Genomic DNA, 17010 nt, shown 5'->3' with positions numbered 1-17010 from the left:
TAGACAACTCTTGAAATGTTACCTACTTCTGGGATCAGACCGTATAGAATAAGGCGCGGTAGAACTCCTTCAACTGGCAATTTGATGGTGGTGAAATTTCCCACATGATAGACTTTTCTCAGTGAAATAGAATTTAAGAAATGAAGCACGGCAATGATAAGTTAAAAAATCATTGATATCATCTAGCCCATTGTTGATCCAATCCATTTATGCAATTATAAAAGTGTGAAAAGAATTACAATAGAAAATGAGCATCACAGGATTCTGGCATTAATAACACTTGATAGATATAACAGATAAATAGATGTGAATTACTTGACGAGAGAAAGAGACGAATTCTAATCTAAAGTAGAAACGTAAAGTGCTAGAAATTATGAGCTTATGTAGCTGCAAAATATTACAGTGGCCATTAACAACCTTGAACAGGATTTAGAGTTGGTCTAAATTAATTACTTAGTCATGTAACTAATTGTGAAAGAGACGAAGTGATGTTCTTTGTCTCTGAAACTCGCAAACACACTCACACAGTAGTTCTCAAATCAAATACAAAGTGGAGGACAAAAAGAAAGAAGAGGAAAATTTGTGAAGAGGAGAAGAAGGGGCTGGCGAGGGGAGGAGGCATCAAGGCTGAGTGTATAAAACTGATGCCCAACTCCGAGTCCTCCATCAGAACTGTGGATATCCTTAACTCTGATCATTAGAACACCTCCGTCTGAAAAACCAGGTCCAACGTCCATCACCACTACAGTCAAGATGAAGCCGACAGTATTAGTGCTTCTAACTGCTTGCTTGTTCGGCTTAGTTACATCTCTAGCTTTGCGTGAGTTACATTATTAACTTATTTTTCCATTTTTAATTTCTTTGAAGGCTTTACGAAGTAGATTTTTGAAGCTGAGATTTTTGATGCCAGTCCTTCAAGTTCAGAAGTTTCTGCTAAACAAGAAGAAGCGAGAGTAGCTGTAAAGCCAAATCTATAGCTAGTCTGAAAAAGATTTACTGTAGATCAGTGTTTGATCATAAAGTGAAGTCTCTGGGATGTGTGAAATTAAGATGGTGAGCTCGAGTTGACGGGCTGTGCCAGGTGGACCCATATATTTGCGTACAAATGCCTCCAGCGGGTACTATGTGAATATTATAGAAGAACAAGATTGCTGAATAAATCGCCAGTCTTTCTTTTCCTGTAGGACTAAAAGAACAAGTCACTTCTTTAGGAATGTACACGTGTCCCTGCACGTGTCTCTGCACGTGTCCTAGCCTAATTCACAGCACATTCTCATTTCTCACGCACATAAACCGACCATCGGCAGGGCCTGTTAATGTCCACAACTCTTAGGGCTCCCGCTTGAATGATGGCATCGCACTTCCTACAGGAGGTCCAGCTTTTCAGGTTCCTTTCTGAAGCGACAACGCCCAGCCAGAACAACTCATCAGCTAGCGAAGTCAATCTCACTCAAATCAACGCGAGCTTATTCCTCCTTTTCTTAAGTTCCTGCTGGTGCCGCTTATTCCTCAAAATGGCGCGACATAGAGTCTGGCTCGCAAGTTGGTGCAAATATCTATTCAGAGTGAATTTTTAAAAAGCCTTCTTTCTACTGTTGAGTTCAGCTACAGTTGTCCTTTTAGTTACCACAGCAAATGATTTAACTTTACAGCCAACATCTACTTACATTTATCGGTCTAGCTGCACGGATGTCAAAATACACTAGAAGAAATTGGTCATCCAAGAAGTAACATATTCGTTGAATTCTTCTTTTTTGGTTTTCACAATTTCTTCAAGAACATTTTCGATATTTTTCCTGAAGCCGTTTCAATTTTCTTTTTAATTCATAAAATCTTCCGCAAAAAAAAGAATAACTAAATACTACTTGACCCTTATAATCATTTCAAGGTGTAATTCTTTCTTCTTTTACTTACACGGAGTTATGCCTCCATCAATGGTTGCAGATCGATACGATTCAAGAACCCTTGTACAATCATCCCTGACAAAAGCCTACCGGCTCTCAACTCTGCTCAATGTCACATTTGCCAAAACGGTCAATTAGCTATAATGATTTTTCTTGAACTTTCTCAGATAGAAATATCATTTTCAATAGAAAATATTTTAGTGGGGATAGTAAAATTTGAACATTTTTCTATAAGTTTTTGTTTTTAATTTCATTTTAAAGAAGTTATAAATCTAAATTGCTGTCTTTCGATAAATAGGCTTTTAATAAAAACTCCGATTGATTCCCGGCCTTGGCCTTGGTTCTATTCGTTGCGTTATTAAGAGATATTTATAGTAAAGAAAGTTTGCTCACCGCCACCGAATACATTACCTAATTGATTTGGTATTTTGACTTTAGGTGAGTCTCAAATTTTAGGCTTTATTACTTTAGATCAACTAATTGGGGCGTAAAACTAGACATTACTTTACCATTCCCTCTGATAAGTAAACAATAATTTTTATCTATTCTAAACTTTTAGTGCTGACGGGCTAGTTCGCATGTTGCTTTAATAAATAAGTAGTTCATATCAGTGAAGAGTTATCCAAGATTTCTGGATTAGCTGATGTAGAAAACCACTTCTGATGCAGAATTCTGAGCCGCCTAATTCCATATTCATATCATATCATAAACTAATCTTCCTAAGTATGATTTACAAACCCAGTGTGTTATAGCCACATTCTAATTTCATTTCATTGAGAACGTGCGCTCTTTTCGGTACAATATTGTTCACAATATTTAAGTTTATTTTAATGGAATTTAAATATTTAATAATCTCAGATGCATATAATTTTTTTTTTTAATATTATTTTTATTATTTTTTAAAAACTATTTTACATCACAGAAGTATTTCATTTTGGGTTAACATTCCTAAAACCACTGCAGTGTATTTTAGCCTACTGCCCACTTGCAATTTTCATTCACGGAGGGTAGCAGTGGGAAGCTCAGTGCTACGAAGCCTTCGTTACATTTGGAAGAATCAGATAAAAGATATTGGAACATTTTAATTGCCTAATTGGAAAACAAAAAGAAAAATCAATGGTGGAACACGCATAATTGCTATAATTGATAATTAAACAGTTCTACCACATTTTCCCTAAAGTTCTGAAAGTGATAATTATCGGCTAATTATCCTAGACTAAAGGAGAGAAAAGTAGACCAGCTTACGAGTGGATCTTTACGGCCCTGCAGATATTTAGAGTAACAATAAGAACGGCAGTTCCACTTGTTGACGTCTAACATTCACACCTCCCAGACAAGTATGTGCAAAGGTGATTGTGCAGTTACATGGCTCCTCTCTCTGATAATTCCAGCTGACACACCCAAATACATACTCATTAGTGCGCATATAATGCTCATTTCACAGGCGAATCCCCGAAGAAACCTGACACGATCAGTCAAGGTTACACAATCCTTGCAATCCTTTTACGTTTCTTTCTGTGCATTATCTAGTGGAAGAATCACACATTCAACTGGATGGCACTAATCCTTCAATAGTCAAAAGATTTTCTTGTAATTACCTTAAGAAAGGTATGATGATTAAGAGTATTTCCGGTATCTTTTGCAATAACTACTTGAAAGTGGGGCTACAAATGTGATCGACTGTACTTTAAGCAGCGAAAGTGTAAAGAAATAGACCAATTTGAACAGTCTTTTAGCCCAACATCGAAGCATAATATTGTGGCATATCTTTTTCAAATACTTCTTAGTGGCCTGACCAGAAGTGAGTTGTGGAGAAGACTTCAGGGGTTTTTGGGAAGAAGAGTTTAGGAAGGGGATGATAGACCAGGCTTCCTGCCAATTATTCTCCCTAACAATGATAATAGCGCGGCCATCAAAACCTGCAAAATGTATAGCAAAGAGGGTGTATTTATCTAAAAACATTAAGAACAAAAACAAACTTGAATATCAAATGTTATGCGCAGAATATCACGTTGGAAGACCTTCAAGCTTGTCAGCTGGCCGATACTTTCTTTTTCTTTTATTTCATTAAGTTTATAAATATTACGATACTTCACAAACACAGCTGACTAACATACACAGTTGAAGAGGGCTTCCATCGCTCTTTAAATAAATCATTTTTTTTTTTTTTAATTTAAGACACATCAGCATCTGTGGTCATTGGCGTTATTTTATTTTTTACTTAAAATGTAAAAAAGTAATAATTAGTGAAGTTGTAGGCAACAAAGGCAAACGCAAATGAATCATTCCACATTTTTAAAAGTTTTACACATTTTGGACTTTTCTTTAAGGCACAAAGGCAAACTCAAATCAACTCTTTAATTTCCATCAAAGAGTGCGATTGCTTGTATTGAAGTCTGGGAGCTTCTTACAGAACTATCTTCTTCTAGGGCTTAAACATTTATTGGTATTGGGCCAACTTAAATTATTCCACCTAACCTTTGTGGCTTATTTAATCATTTTATTGTAGGGCTTGCATGTGGCTGGCCTGCTACGCCTTAGCGTGAGGAATTGTTTTCTACGACTTTTCCATACTTCTCACCTGAAAGAAAGATGCTTGGTCAGTTCGAAAAGAAGTGCCCACTTCATGCAGATTTGTGGCACTCCTATCGACACTTTTGAACTTCGAAACTTTTGGATCTTTCGCCCCAAGCTTCTCTTGTTTTTCTAAACTTCATTCAAACAGCTTTTAACATTGATATCATACAGAATTTCTTCTTTCGGCCATCGTGTTGATCTTCGGATAAATATTTCTTGGTAATGGTAATTAAATACGAAAGGAGATCCAGTTTCTAACAAAGTCTTACTAGCCAAACCTGCTACAAATTCAATTGAAACTTGTAATAATTTCAACTTATGTCCTTCATTCAGTCAAGGCTGAACATCCGTGTTATTCCGTCACGCGTTAGATTGTTGCCCATTCGATTTGACTTTTTATCAATTTATTATTAGTAGAAATTCTTAGTAATGAATTGAATTCCCAGTTCTTAGCATTTGCATAAAGTGAAACAGAAGTTCCTTAAAGTTAAAACATTTCAATAAAGTAACAACCTTGATTTTCTTGCAGAATTATAGATAAATTTCCTTAAAAGGAACTACCGAATTCATAATGATTGCCTTTTTTTCTAATCAGCAGGTTTTGTTAAAAAAAAAATCCTAAAACTCTGTGCCTCTCTCAGAACCCGAGTACACACTGAAAAGTAAACTATCTTAATTTAAAGAAAAAAAAAAACTAGTTTTAATGATCTTACTTCTCGTTTGATTCCGCATTTTAATGCTAATTTTTACGGTAATTTTGATTGCTTAATATTTTTACGTCGAATTAATTACAAGTTGTTTAGTTATAAAAGTTTTTTATTCGCACTTCCTGACATTAGTCGTACTTCTTGTCTCAGAATTCCAGCAACAGAATTATCTGAAGCTCTGTGAAAAATCTATTCCCTGGAAAGTGGAAATGACGGTTATCTATTAGTTACAAACGTAGGGAACTTTTATCTGGGAATTCCATTTGATAAACAATTTCCATTTTGGAAAACTTACAAGCTTAATCAGAATTTTTATCGTTAGTGTGAGAAACTATTTTCCTAGCTATAGACACTTGTTTTTGCAACAACTGAAGTATATAAATGAAAGGAATGAAAATTTAAACTGTAACAGAAGGGTTGAAACTTCAACAAAATAGCGTTCATAGAAGAAAAAATTCAACCGCTTTTCTAGAACTTGCACTTACCAAGAATGTTTCTGAAGAAGAAAAAACATTGAAGAAATGTAGTCAATACTTTGGAATCCACGAAATAAATTGGAAACGCACAGAGTACTTTTCTTTTAGCGTAATCAGTTCTGCAGTTTTTTTTTGTAACCCACCTGGTTTCATAAGAAAGAGACATTGTTTTTCAAAAGATTTCAATTAAACTATTTGAAGGAGATGTTATATGAAACTCTGTTATAAGATTAATTTAATATCGAGTTTTAAATACAAAAATGGGAATGAGTTTTAAAATCCGTTGAACGTTCTTTAGTTTTAATAAATGTTTGCATACAAGGTACTTCCATCATTTAAATTCCATTAATTTTAATGGAATGAGTTCATGTGAGCTGCAGATTACACACAGTAATAATAGTAGTATCGAGATGTTGGGCGGACAGAGTACAATGTTAAAGCTGGTCACAGTGGATGAGACTGGATATCGACCTGGCTTCTCTATTGCAAAGGCTAACATGCGTGAATGTAGCGTTTTAGAACTCTAGTATCCTAAATATAATTTGAAATAAAGGAACAAAATAGAAATAGTAAATTAAATGTTACAAGTAAGAGAAAAATCTTTCCTAAAAATTAATTAACAATTTTACTTTAATTTAAAAAAGTTTAATTTCTATAATTTCAAAAAGTAAAACAAGAAACATTAAAATATAATCTAATATTGAGTTTATATTTCAAGTATTTTTTCTTTTTACTATTTTTCTCCACCAAAAGCAATTTTTTGAAACAACCATTTCTGCTAGCAGCCTACTCCATTAAAAACAAGTCTCTTTGGAAAAAGTAACATTAACCCTGAAATATAGCTAAACCAGTTTTTTTGGTTCGTTTAAACGACAAATAATTTAATAATTTCTGGAAGGAATTTCCGAAGAAATTACGAGGAACATCAATAAAATGAGATTGCGGAAATAATTAAGAAAATTCTAAGGGATTAGAATGTAATCAAGGTCAATCGAGAGAAAAATATTTTATTAATGACATTATTAAAATTCCCTTTGGAATCTCAGATATCCTGGTATGTAATAACAACTGAGTCAAGCACATTTATTATGATTGGTCTCCTAGAAATTAGCTGACAATAGGAGATATGTTCAATATCACAGCGCTTTGCAGTTGGATGAAAATGTTTCTGTCAATCTCAGGGCTGCCGTTGGTATAAGGCACTGTCAGTTGCTGGAAGAACTAGAAGCACTACCCGGACAGTATCTACTTCTCACGCCTCTTTTTCTCGATTCTTCGTCCTGCATTCTTTTGTTTTTTCCCTCCTGAAGTATGAGTGTTAGAGTTGGATACAGCAACATCCACCATCGTTAACATCGACCGGTTCTTTTCATGTAGCCGAACTCACATCTATTGTCTTGGACTGTTCTGACATGAGCCCTGTCCGTTCGTGTAACACTCAACCGCAGGTTGTAAGGCACACTTCTTATAATTACCTAAATTTTCGAGGTTAACTTCAAATGGATAATTTTGGCCACCTGATAAACTGATGTTCCAACCTTTTGCACAAGTATATTATGTTCTGTACAGTTTCTGGCTTTTGATGGCACAGTCTACATCTAACGAACTGCATTCCAGCTATCTTAATTACGTACCTCTTAATCCCCTTCTGATTGCAATCTTAAAAACTGCCCATCACTGAAAACGAATATCCAAACGTGGGCCAAGCGTTCGACACACTTTTGTTGACATTTGATAGACTCAGGTCGTGAAGGTGCTGGCCGTAATGACTGCTTTTCCAGAGCTTCACCAACAAGTGAAGTGAATCCTCAGCAGGTGTCTCCCTGTCTCCTTGTTCGATGCACTTAAATATGCAGGTGTCAACAGCTACCTCAAATACGCTTTTGCAACATTGATTCTTCGGCACGATCATGGAAATATCTCAATAATTGTCCAATTAGTGCGTTACTATTCATTAAAATTAACCAAACATTCCCACCCCGAACACTCAGTCTGACACTGTTGGTATGAATGTAATGTCAGCAGTCCTTTGACAAATATTCCAAGTCTGTGCCGGACCACACCAAAGAAATTTGTCAGATTGAAAATCGCATATGTGTAGATAGGCCGTGTAGAGTTAACGACTGATTTGTGCACTTGAGCCTTTTTGAGAGAATTGCTGCCGAATTCCAGGGTTGTTGGTCTCTTGTTGGAGTCAATACCCTACCATACTCCAGCAATGGTTGGACCATCTACACTCTCTATTAATTCCCAACAAGTAGAGTCTAGGCTGCTAATCTAAATACGAGGGTCGTTTGAAAAGTCCGTGCAAAAATAAAAACTACTTAATTTTTTGGGGTAAACCTTTTTTATTTTTCAACATAGTCTCCTTTTAGGCTTATACACTTCGTCCAACGCTGCTCTAGTTTCTTGATCCCTTCCGAATAATAGGATTTGTGCAAGTCTGAAAAATAGCCATTCGTTTCTGCAATCACCTCCTCGTTTGAATAAAATCTTTTTCCCGCCAGCAATTTCTTCATATTGGGGAACAAATAGTAGTCCGAGGGAGCCAAGTCTGGAGAACAGGGGGGATGTGAAACGAGTTGGAACCCTATTTCCATTAATTTTGCGACCACAACTGCTGAGGTGTGAGCTGGTGCGTTGTCGTGATGGAAAAGGACTTTTTTGTGGGCCAATCGTGTGCGTTTTTCTTGCAGCTCGGTTTTCAAACGGTCCAATAACGATGAATAATATGCACCTGTAATAGTTTTACCCTTTTCCAGATAGTCGATGAGGATTATTCCTTGCGAATCCCAAAAGACAGTCGCCATAATCTTTCCGGCCGAAGGAACGGTCTTCGCCTTTTTTGGCGCAGATTCCCCCTTGGTAACCCATTGTTTAGATTGTTCTTTGGTCTCAGGAGTGTAGTGATGTATCCATGTTTCATCCACAGTGACGAAACGACGCTTAATGTCCTGCGGATTCTTCTGGAACAGCTGCAAACCGTCCTTGCAACACTTCACACGATTTCGTTTTTGGTCAAGCGTGAGCAATCGCGGCACCCATCTTGCGGATAGCTTTGTCATGTCCAAATGTTGATGCAAAATATTATGTACCCGTTCATTCGAGATGCCCACAGCACTAGCAATCTCACGCACCTTCACTCTTCTGTCATCCATCACCATATCATGGATTTTATCAATGTTTTCTGGAGTACTAACCTCAACAGGGCGTCCAGAACGTTCAGCGTCACTTGTGCCCATATGGCTACTCCGAAAATTTTGAAACCACTTATAAACTGTTCTAATCGAAGGTGCAGAGTCACCATAATGTTTATCAAACTTCTCTTTAGTCTCCTAAGGCGTTTTGCCTTTCATAAAGTAGTGTTTAATCAACACACGAAATTCTTTTTCGTCCCTTTTTTGAAAATCACTCGACTTCCTCGATAATAGACCGATCTGGCTGAAACTTGGTGTGTGTTCTTCCAAGAGATGTTACTAACTAAACATAACCTCGATAGTGGTGCTATCTCTCTGACATTACACGGACTTTTCAAACGACCCTTATATCAGAACTTTAAGCTGGATTTGATCCCTTTTAAACTCTACATCAACTTCATATCTTATCTCAACCACTAAATGTAGTGGGATCAGACTATTTCGGTAAATTACTTAGAGCTGGTAGAGAAAAGGGAGATTTAGTCTTCCGAAAAAAGAGATTTGACCCACTATTCTGTGTCATTGCTAACTGAGATGTAAAGCATCACACTCAATGCGTTGGCATTACACCATATTAGAGTTTATATGTCATTTTTAGGAAGTCAAAACTTTATAAATGGCAGGAATAAAATATCTGTTAAAAAATTATTAAAACTGTCCGGTAGGACAGTTGTATAAGGGTTGACCATCAAAAACTGCACGAAAAAGTGTAACGTTGAAAAACATCCAACTTTGACAATTTTTTTCTATTTTTCTATAAAAGATAAAATTCCCAAATTTTCTTTAAATCTTACTCCAAATTCTCCTTTATAACTATAATTTTTTTGCAACCACCCAGATCTAATAGGTTTCGAGAAAAAAGTTGCCGAAAATGAGCAAAAACGGCTTTTTCAAAAAATGTTCTTGTTCTTGTTCTTGTTGTTCTTGTTGTTGTTCTTGTTGTTACCTTTTTTGTACACAACGTAGCGCCTAAACGCGTGAACCGATTTTCATGGATGAGGTGTCATTCGATTCGGAACTTTATGTAGATGTGCCTTTTGGGGGTCTCGGCCCTGTACATCGAATGGGAGAGGAGTTAGCCCCCTTTATGTAAGGCCCCCTCCAAAATTATTATTACTAATTACTCTGTAAATCTTGGCCCGATTTTGATAAAATTTGGTAGGATGATAGGGTTAGGGCTCCCCTACCTAACAATAAAGCGACGATCTGCTCTTACACTTGTTAAGGGGAAGTATAGCAATCGTTTCAAATTATCGACACGTGAACCGATTTTCATGAATGAAGTGTCATTCGAATCGAAATTTTGTACAGATTTGTACTTTAAAAGTCTCGACGCTATGCCTCATAAGGAGGGGAGTTCGCCCCACCCAAATAAGGCCCTTTCTAAAACTATTATTTCCAATATTTCTACAAAGCTTAGTCCGATTTTGATAAAATTTAGCACGAAGAAGAGATTAAAGCTCCTCTACGTGGCTGTGAAGTGCCATCATGCTCTTACACCTACTAAGAGGAAGTACTGCAATCGTTAAAATTATCAATGAGTGAACCGATTTACATCAATGAATTGTCGTTCGATTCAAAATCTTTGCCTTTTAGGGAGAAGTACTGTAATCGCAGTTTATTTTTCTTGCTCCTCTTAAAAGGAAGTACTGAAATCACAGTTTAATTTTGCTATTTACGTACAAATACCTTCCTATTTTATTCAAAACGCTTTCTCAAAAAAATGGTTATTGAGGATGGTTTGGGGACCGCAACTATAACCATTCTTTAAAAAGATCTCTCCAGTGGTAGTTACGGTTCCGATTTAACACCTTATCAGGTTATAATGATAGAATAGCTTATTCCAAATTTTAAAAAAATCTGTAAAGCAGACGTAACTTTGCTAATAGACAAAAAGGAAAATCTATCCAAAAGGTACAAAAATCTCCTTAACAAAAACTTACAGTTTAAAAAGTTAAGTATAAGGGTTGATTAAACGCCAAAAGGTACACAAATCAGCAAGTACCCAACATTTCATTAATACTTCATTGATATTATTTAAGTAATTTTACCGCATTAATTTTCATTAATATTTTTTAAGAATTTATTAGATGTCACAGACCCTTATGCTGGCCAGTTCATTCATAATAGTTATAATTGTGATAAAATGTATATTATATCTTCGTATAAATAGGTACTTTATTTTAACTCTATTCCAAATTATTCTTCTGATTTCTCTTTAATGTGCCCTTTATTCTGAAGATGTCACATATACATGCATGTTAAATTAGAAAAAGACAAATTTAGAGTCGGCTACTGTTTAAATTTGAATCACGGAGGATTTAAAACAATATTTCAGTCTTGAATTCGTCTTACCGAAATATTCGTGAGGACAAATAACACACAGTTAATAACAAGTAGATTATTCAACATTATTTATTCATTTCTCAATTGTAATTTAATTTAGTTCCCCTAATTTTACTTATGGTAAAATACTGGAATAATTAGCTGTCCTAAAAATATGCATATCTTATTTATTTTATATTACATATACACAACATTGTGGGAAGAACACCTAGATGGAGAATGTAATTGAAGAAAACTATATTATTTACGATAAAGCCAGATTGACTACTACATAAAGTAACAATTACTTTAATCGAAGAATGAACTTAAACCGACGATTTTTATTTAAAAATAAAAATAAATAAATAAAATCATTGATGTAAGTTGGTGTAAGCAATTTTTAAAAAACGTTTATGAATTTTTTAGCCTCATATTTTTTTATTTTTTATAACGTTTTCTTTTTCACCTGTAATCAATAGTTTGATTATTATAGATAAATAGATATTACAGTCAATCTAAGTTATTTAACCATTTGGTGTGCTACTTGAACAAATATTTTGTAGTTGAAAATGGCCAGCATAAGGGTATGTGACATCTAATAAATTCTTAAAAAATATTAATGAAAATTAATGCGGTAAAATTACTTAAATAATATCAATGAAGTATTAATGAAATGTTGGGTACTTGCTGATTTGTGTACCTTTTGGCGTTTAATCAACCCTTATACTTAACTTTTTAAACTGTAAGTTTTTGTTATGGATTGATATTAAAGATTGTTAGGGATGGTATAAACATAGGCAGTGAATGATGAAAGATTAAGGACAGAGCATTTAGAGGATCCGGTTAATGAAAGTAGATATTTCCTATTGTTAAGAATCATGGTGTTAAGTCGTGTTTGATCAGTCGGTTTAGGATATATTGTGCCAGGTTAGTATCGATTGTCTTTTCTAGCGCTTTTTTAAATATGCTTTATGTATTTTACTCTTAAATTGACAGTTATGTATGTGGTCTATTACTGTGGTGAGTTCTAGTTCTATGGAGAGTAGTGGTCTAATCAAAACTCTAAATTGTTTTTATTGATTGTACACATTTGGAAAACTGTGCGGCAATTTGTAAATGGCAGAGAGTGCGTGTTTGACGTGAGCAGTTTGAAGAAAATTAAATATTTATACTTTCTTACTCTTTCTTGTAACATAAGTGTTGCGATTGTGGATAACAAAAAAAAACAGTTAGTACATAATGCCCTATATTTGTGAGGACGAATATGTTTAGGTCTACCTGTTATATAATAGAGAAGGAAACATTTAGAGAAAATATTAAAGAACCATTTAAATAACTGTCGACTTTTCGAAAATAATCATTTAATCTTCCTTTAATAAGTTTTACTTTAATTATTTTGTTTCAAATTAGCGTTAATAATTTAACTCAAAGTTAATTTATTTAATAAGTTGAATATTTTTAAAAAATTTGTGAATTAATAAGCAACCATAAAAAATAATTTACAAAACGATGGGAATAAATTTACCGCATTAGGTTGAATATGTTGTAGTTTTATAAAATTTCGCCAGTTAGCAGAAGTTGCTACAGATTAGGTATATTAGTTCTCAAACTTGCTACCAGAGAACAGAAAATACCAATATGTACCTAATAACAACTTTGTTTTCATCGGCTTGAATTCAAAGTTTTATTACGAACTGTTTTATGTTATTTCTCTCACCTGAAAACTTTGCCATCTAAAAGTCAAACTAACTTAAAAGATAATGCTTACCCTCACAATTGGGTTAAATATTAACTTTAAAGGAGCATCACGAGCAATAAAATGTTTTTAAAAAACTACTGAAATCAAAGCCATTACGAAATTTGACTTCAAATTCCTCATTTTTTACGCCATAGAAATCTATCTAAATTGTGTAATAGAAGAGGATTCTTACCACTACAATTGAGTGAAACATTAACTTTATACGAGCGATAGAGCGGAGGTATTGAATGTTAATATTAATGGTATCAAAACCTTCACAAAATTGTTAGTGTTAATTTCTACATTTTTTTATTATTTTTTCGAAGTATTAAATTTGGAACGAAATCGTCTGTGTAATTAATTTAGCCAAAATTTATTTTGACGAAGAAGAGATACTCACATACAGCATTACACATACTTTTAAGTTTCACCCAGATATGTTGCCCGATAAACAAAGAAGCAAATTTACTTTTTAGCAATTCTGTCAGTGTATCATAATCTTGGGTCAGAGCATGAATAAGTGCTTAATCGTTTCTAATTCACTGTATTTTCCACAAAATTGAATATGAAACCATACACAGATCATAATTATTTTTGAATTTGTTATACTAAAAAATATGTATTTATTCATATGTTATGTATGATATGTTATAAACATAATATTCTATCGCACGTAACTGATTTTTACGCACGTACAAACACAGAAATATTCCCGTAATATTGAGAGAAATAGAACCGCAAACTGCACACATATAGAATAGAAAAGTGGGCATATTTGATTTTTTTTTTAACTATTTAATACTTTTTTCTCTACTTCTGACCCATAATTCAATACCTCCTTTTCTAAAAAAGTTGAATGAATAAATTAAAGAATTAGGATTTAACTACATTATAATAATTAAAGAAATTATTTACATATATTTATTACATTTACCTACTCAAAAATTGGATACATCAGCTTTTTACTATCTGCTAAATTCGTACAATAATGTCATCTGTTTTATTTTTCAGCTGCCTATTTGAAACCATGTAAAAAAGGAAAATTTGAAGAATTTAATGACTGTGTGTTGAAGACAATCAATAATGCTTTGCCTACGCTAGTGAAAGGTTAAATAATTTTCCCTTTATTTCAAATAATAAACCTAATTTTAAGAATAAAAGGTATTTAGATAAATTCTCTACCTTTACTTTTCAAAAAGTCAAATAAGAGAAAGATAATAAAGCGATTATTTCTGTAAAATTTATGGTTTTCTAATCATCACATGAAAAATAATAAATAATTGTTATTTGGGCGCAACTGTATCTACTGCTTTCACACATCCTCCGTTTAATACTGTTGTTTCTTACTGGCCTGCTAGCAGGATCTTTATTCAGCTTGATTCTAACGATAGTCAACCAGCGAATACGTTAAATACTCATACGTCACTGCGCTGAAACTACCAGAGGAGCTGGTAGCAGACGGACCGAACAACATTTTACAGATTGAGTTCCAGTTGAAGGACTTACTAAGGAAGTTGCAATCTGTCCTAGTTAGCTGGCATAAGGTCCAAAAATCCTTCATGCAGCAAGTCCTAGCAACATACATGCCCGACTTCGTACAAATCGAAGCGCATATTAAAAATATAGCTGAATGAAGCTTACTGCACTGTGCCTATTTTCTTACATTTTGATTTAGAATAATGAATCCCTTGTATTTTAGGCGATAGGAAATACAGGTTGCCAGTACTGGATCCACTTCTAATTAAAAGAGTCTCGGTCAGTGAAGATAATAAGAGAAGTGTTGCATTGAATGTTACATTAGAAGATGCAAAATTAAAAGGACTTAAAAATTCCAAAGTTGTTAAATCTGAGTAAGTTTAATTTTTAGTATTATGCTTTAACATTAATTAAGGCGCGGCAATGTCTGTCAGTCTTGGATTGGAGCCTTCTCAGTGCTCAGGGAGTCCATGTTTAAAGTACATTCTTTTAAACCTGCGCACACAAAGGTTGCTCAATTAAATATTTGAATATCTTTTAAATTCTAATTTTCAATAGAGAAAAAAATTAGTTAATTGAAGCTTATTTAATGAAGCTACTGTGCCTATTCTCTTACACGAACTCCTTAAGAACGTACTGGGCTCTAAAAGAATATTACGGCACCTTTAAGAACCGGTGATTGTTTATAGAATTTAGCGGTCTGTAAAGCGTCAAGTTAAGGCTGAATGGTTATGACTTTGTGTGGATTCGCTAAGCTGTAACTTAAAGGGCTACCAACGCTTTTTGTTTGAAAATAAGAAGAGGAAAGTAAGTGTAGTTGTGGTGATAGATCTGAGCTATGCCAGGTTCATGAAGAAGTAGCTAGGTAACTTCTACCTAAAGGAATACCTGTTCAAATCACTACTTACAATATACATATGAGTAAAGATAGCGTAGGATAGTTCTGGTTCTCTGAAAAAGTGAACCAATGATCAAAACAGCCATAAACAATCACCGGATCTTGCTGGAATTTTTTTAATCTTATTTTATTTATTTATTTAGCAGTGTAAGAAGTTTTTTTTGAATTTACAGAATAGATTTGGATAAAAAACATATTCAGTTTTCAGTCACTTTACCCAAACTAGTAGTAGATAGTAAATACAGCATAAGTGGAAAGTTCCTTATCTTACCAATTACAGGCACCGGGCCGGCTCATATAGTTTTAGGTGAGCTACTGATTTTTTTTTTTTTTTCACTATCTTTTTATATAATTTCGATTTTAATAATTGTTAAAAAAATTTCAGATAATGTTAAGGCAACTTATACCTGTGATTTTAAATTAATAAAAATCAAAGGTGAAGACTTCATAAAAATTACTAAATGGGATTTGAAATACGACACAACTAAATTGCAAATAGACTTGAAGAATTTATTCAATGGGGACGAAGCTTTAGGTATTATTATTGTTTATTTATTCAATAAATTAAGCAACAACAATAAAATTACAATAATTATCATTGATCACTGAGTTCTGTTGTCTTGATTGGCAGTCGGTTACACACAGCAGGTCTGTAGGTAACGAGAAATTTTATTCAGAGAATGGTAATGTTTTGACTGATATATGTATTTGTATTCTTTATAGATTGAAAAACCGTTTGACCATAGATCAATAGGATATTTAACTCGTATTTGCATTGCACTTTATAGAAATCTACGAGGAAAAAGACATGGTATTATCCGTCGTAACATCCATGTTTATTGGTACTCCTGACCTGTTTCGGGCTTTCATCCATCGTCAGCACAAGATTAATTTCAGTTTGGTGTAGAAATATCGACTTCATTTACGTTTTCATCTCGCACTTGCAGACTAAAAGAAAACCCTAACATAATTTACCCAACTTCCTGTTGTTTCCCCGAATAATTTTCAAATTTTGGAAAATTTCTCTTTATTTTCTTTTTACTTCACACTTACACTGGGTTAGTCTCTCTCTAGTAACTTCGCTTGTCTCTCTTCATCAGAATTAGTAGCCATAATAAGAAAAATTTAGACAGCCTTGAGTATTGTAGCCAATTGCTCTTTTACTGGTGATAGTAGAACTAGATTGGAATTGTCTGGATTAGCTTATAATTAGGTGTGTACAGCTAGCCAGAAAAATATTCCATTCCCATCACAGGCTCTCCGCAGTTTGACTCCCTTCCGTCTCGTCCCAGAGCCGTAGACTGCGTATCCCCTCAAGGGGGTGTGCATGCTTGTGACTTCAGTCTTTGCTAATTCCATTCTCTCCACTCTATTCTATTTTAATATGTTCTTAAATGCAAGACAATTTTACTTTCAGGTAAAAATATGAACAAAGCATTGAATGAAAACTGGTCCGAACTGAATAGCGCTCTTGGGCCAAGCATTGCTAAAGCTTTTGGCGCAGCTGTCACTCAGATATTAGATGAACTTACCAGGGTGGTATCTTACAAAGAGGCAATAATACAGTAGTTAATTCCTTAATTATTGCTTTAAATAATTATATTTTGTTTTAATGTTCAGATGTGATATGTAGTTTTTATTTCAAATATAAAAGTTTAGTAAATTATTAATTTTTCTTTGAAATTTAATTTCCTTTTTTTATGGACACAATT

At 34.1% G+C, this 17010-nt stretch overlaps 1 protein-coding gene across 1 annotated transcript; it reads left to right on the top strand.

Annotated features, from left to right (window-relative positions):
• Window positions 1-639: 639 nt before the first annotated feature.
• On the top strand, window positions 640-16968 carry LOC141448766 (protein takeout-like). Its single transcript, XM_074117367.1, has 6 exons — window positions 640-820; window positions 13936-14031; window positions 14624-14774; window positions 15472-15605; window positions 15684-15833; window positions 16716-16968. The coding sequence occupies exons 1-6, from the start codon at window positions 754-756 to the stop codon at window positions 16865-16867; spliced, it is 750 nt and encodes a 249-aa protein (XP_073973468.1). The 5' UTR covers window positions 640-753; the 3' UTR covers window positions 16868-16968.
• Window positions 16969-17010: the final 42 nt, after the last annotated feature.

Source organism: Rhodnius prolixus, unplaced genomic scaffold, assembly GCF_049639745.1.
Source record: "Rhodnius prolixus isolate KJV_2025 unplaced genomic scaffold, Rpr scaffold_2, whole genome shotgun sequence".
Classification (NCBI taxonomy): Eukaryota; Metazoa; Arthropoda; class Insecta; order Hemiptera; family Reduviidae; genus Rhodnius; species Rhodnius prolixus.
The sequence above is the reverse complement of the archived record's forward strand: the minus strand, read 5'-3'. Positions and strand labels throughout refer to the sequence as shown.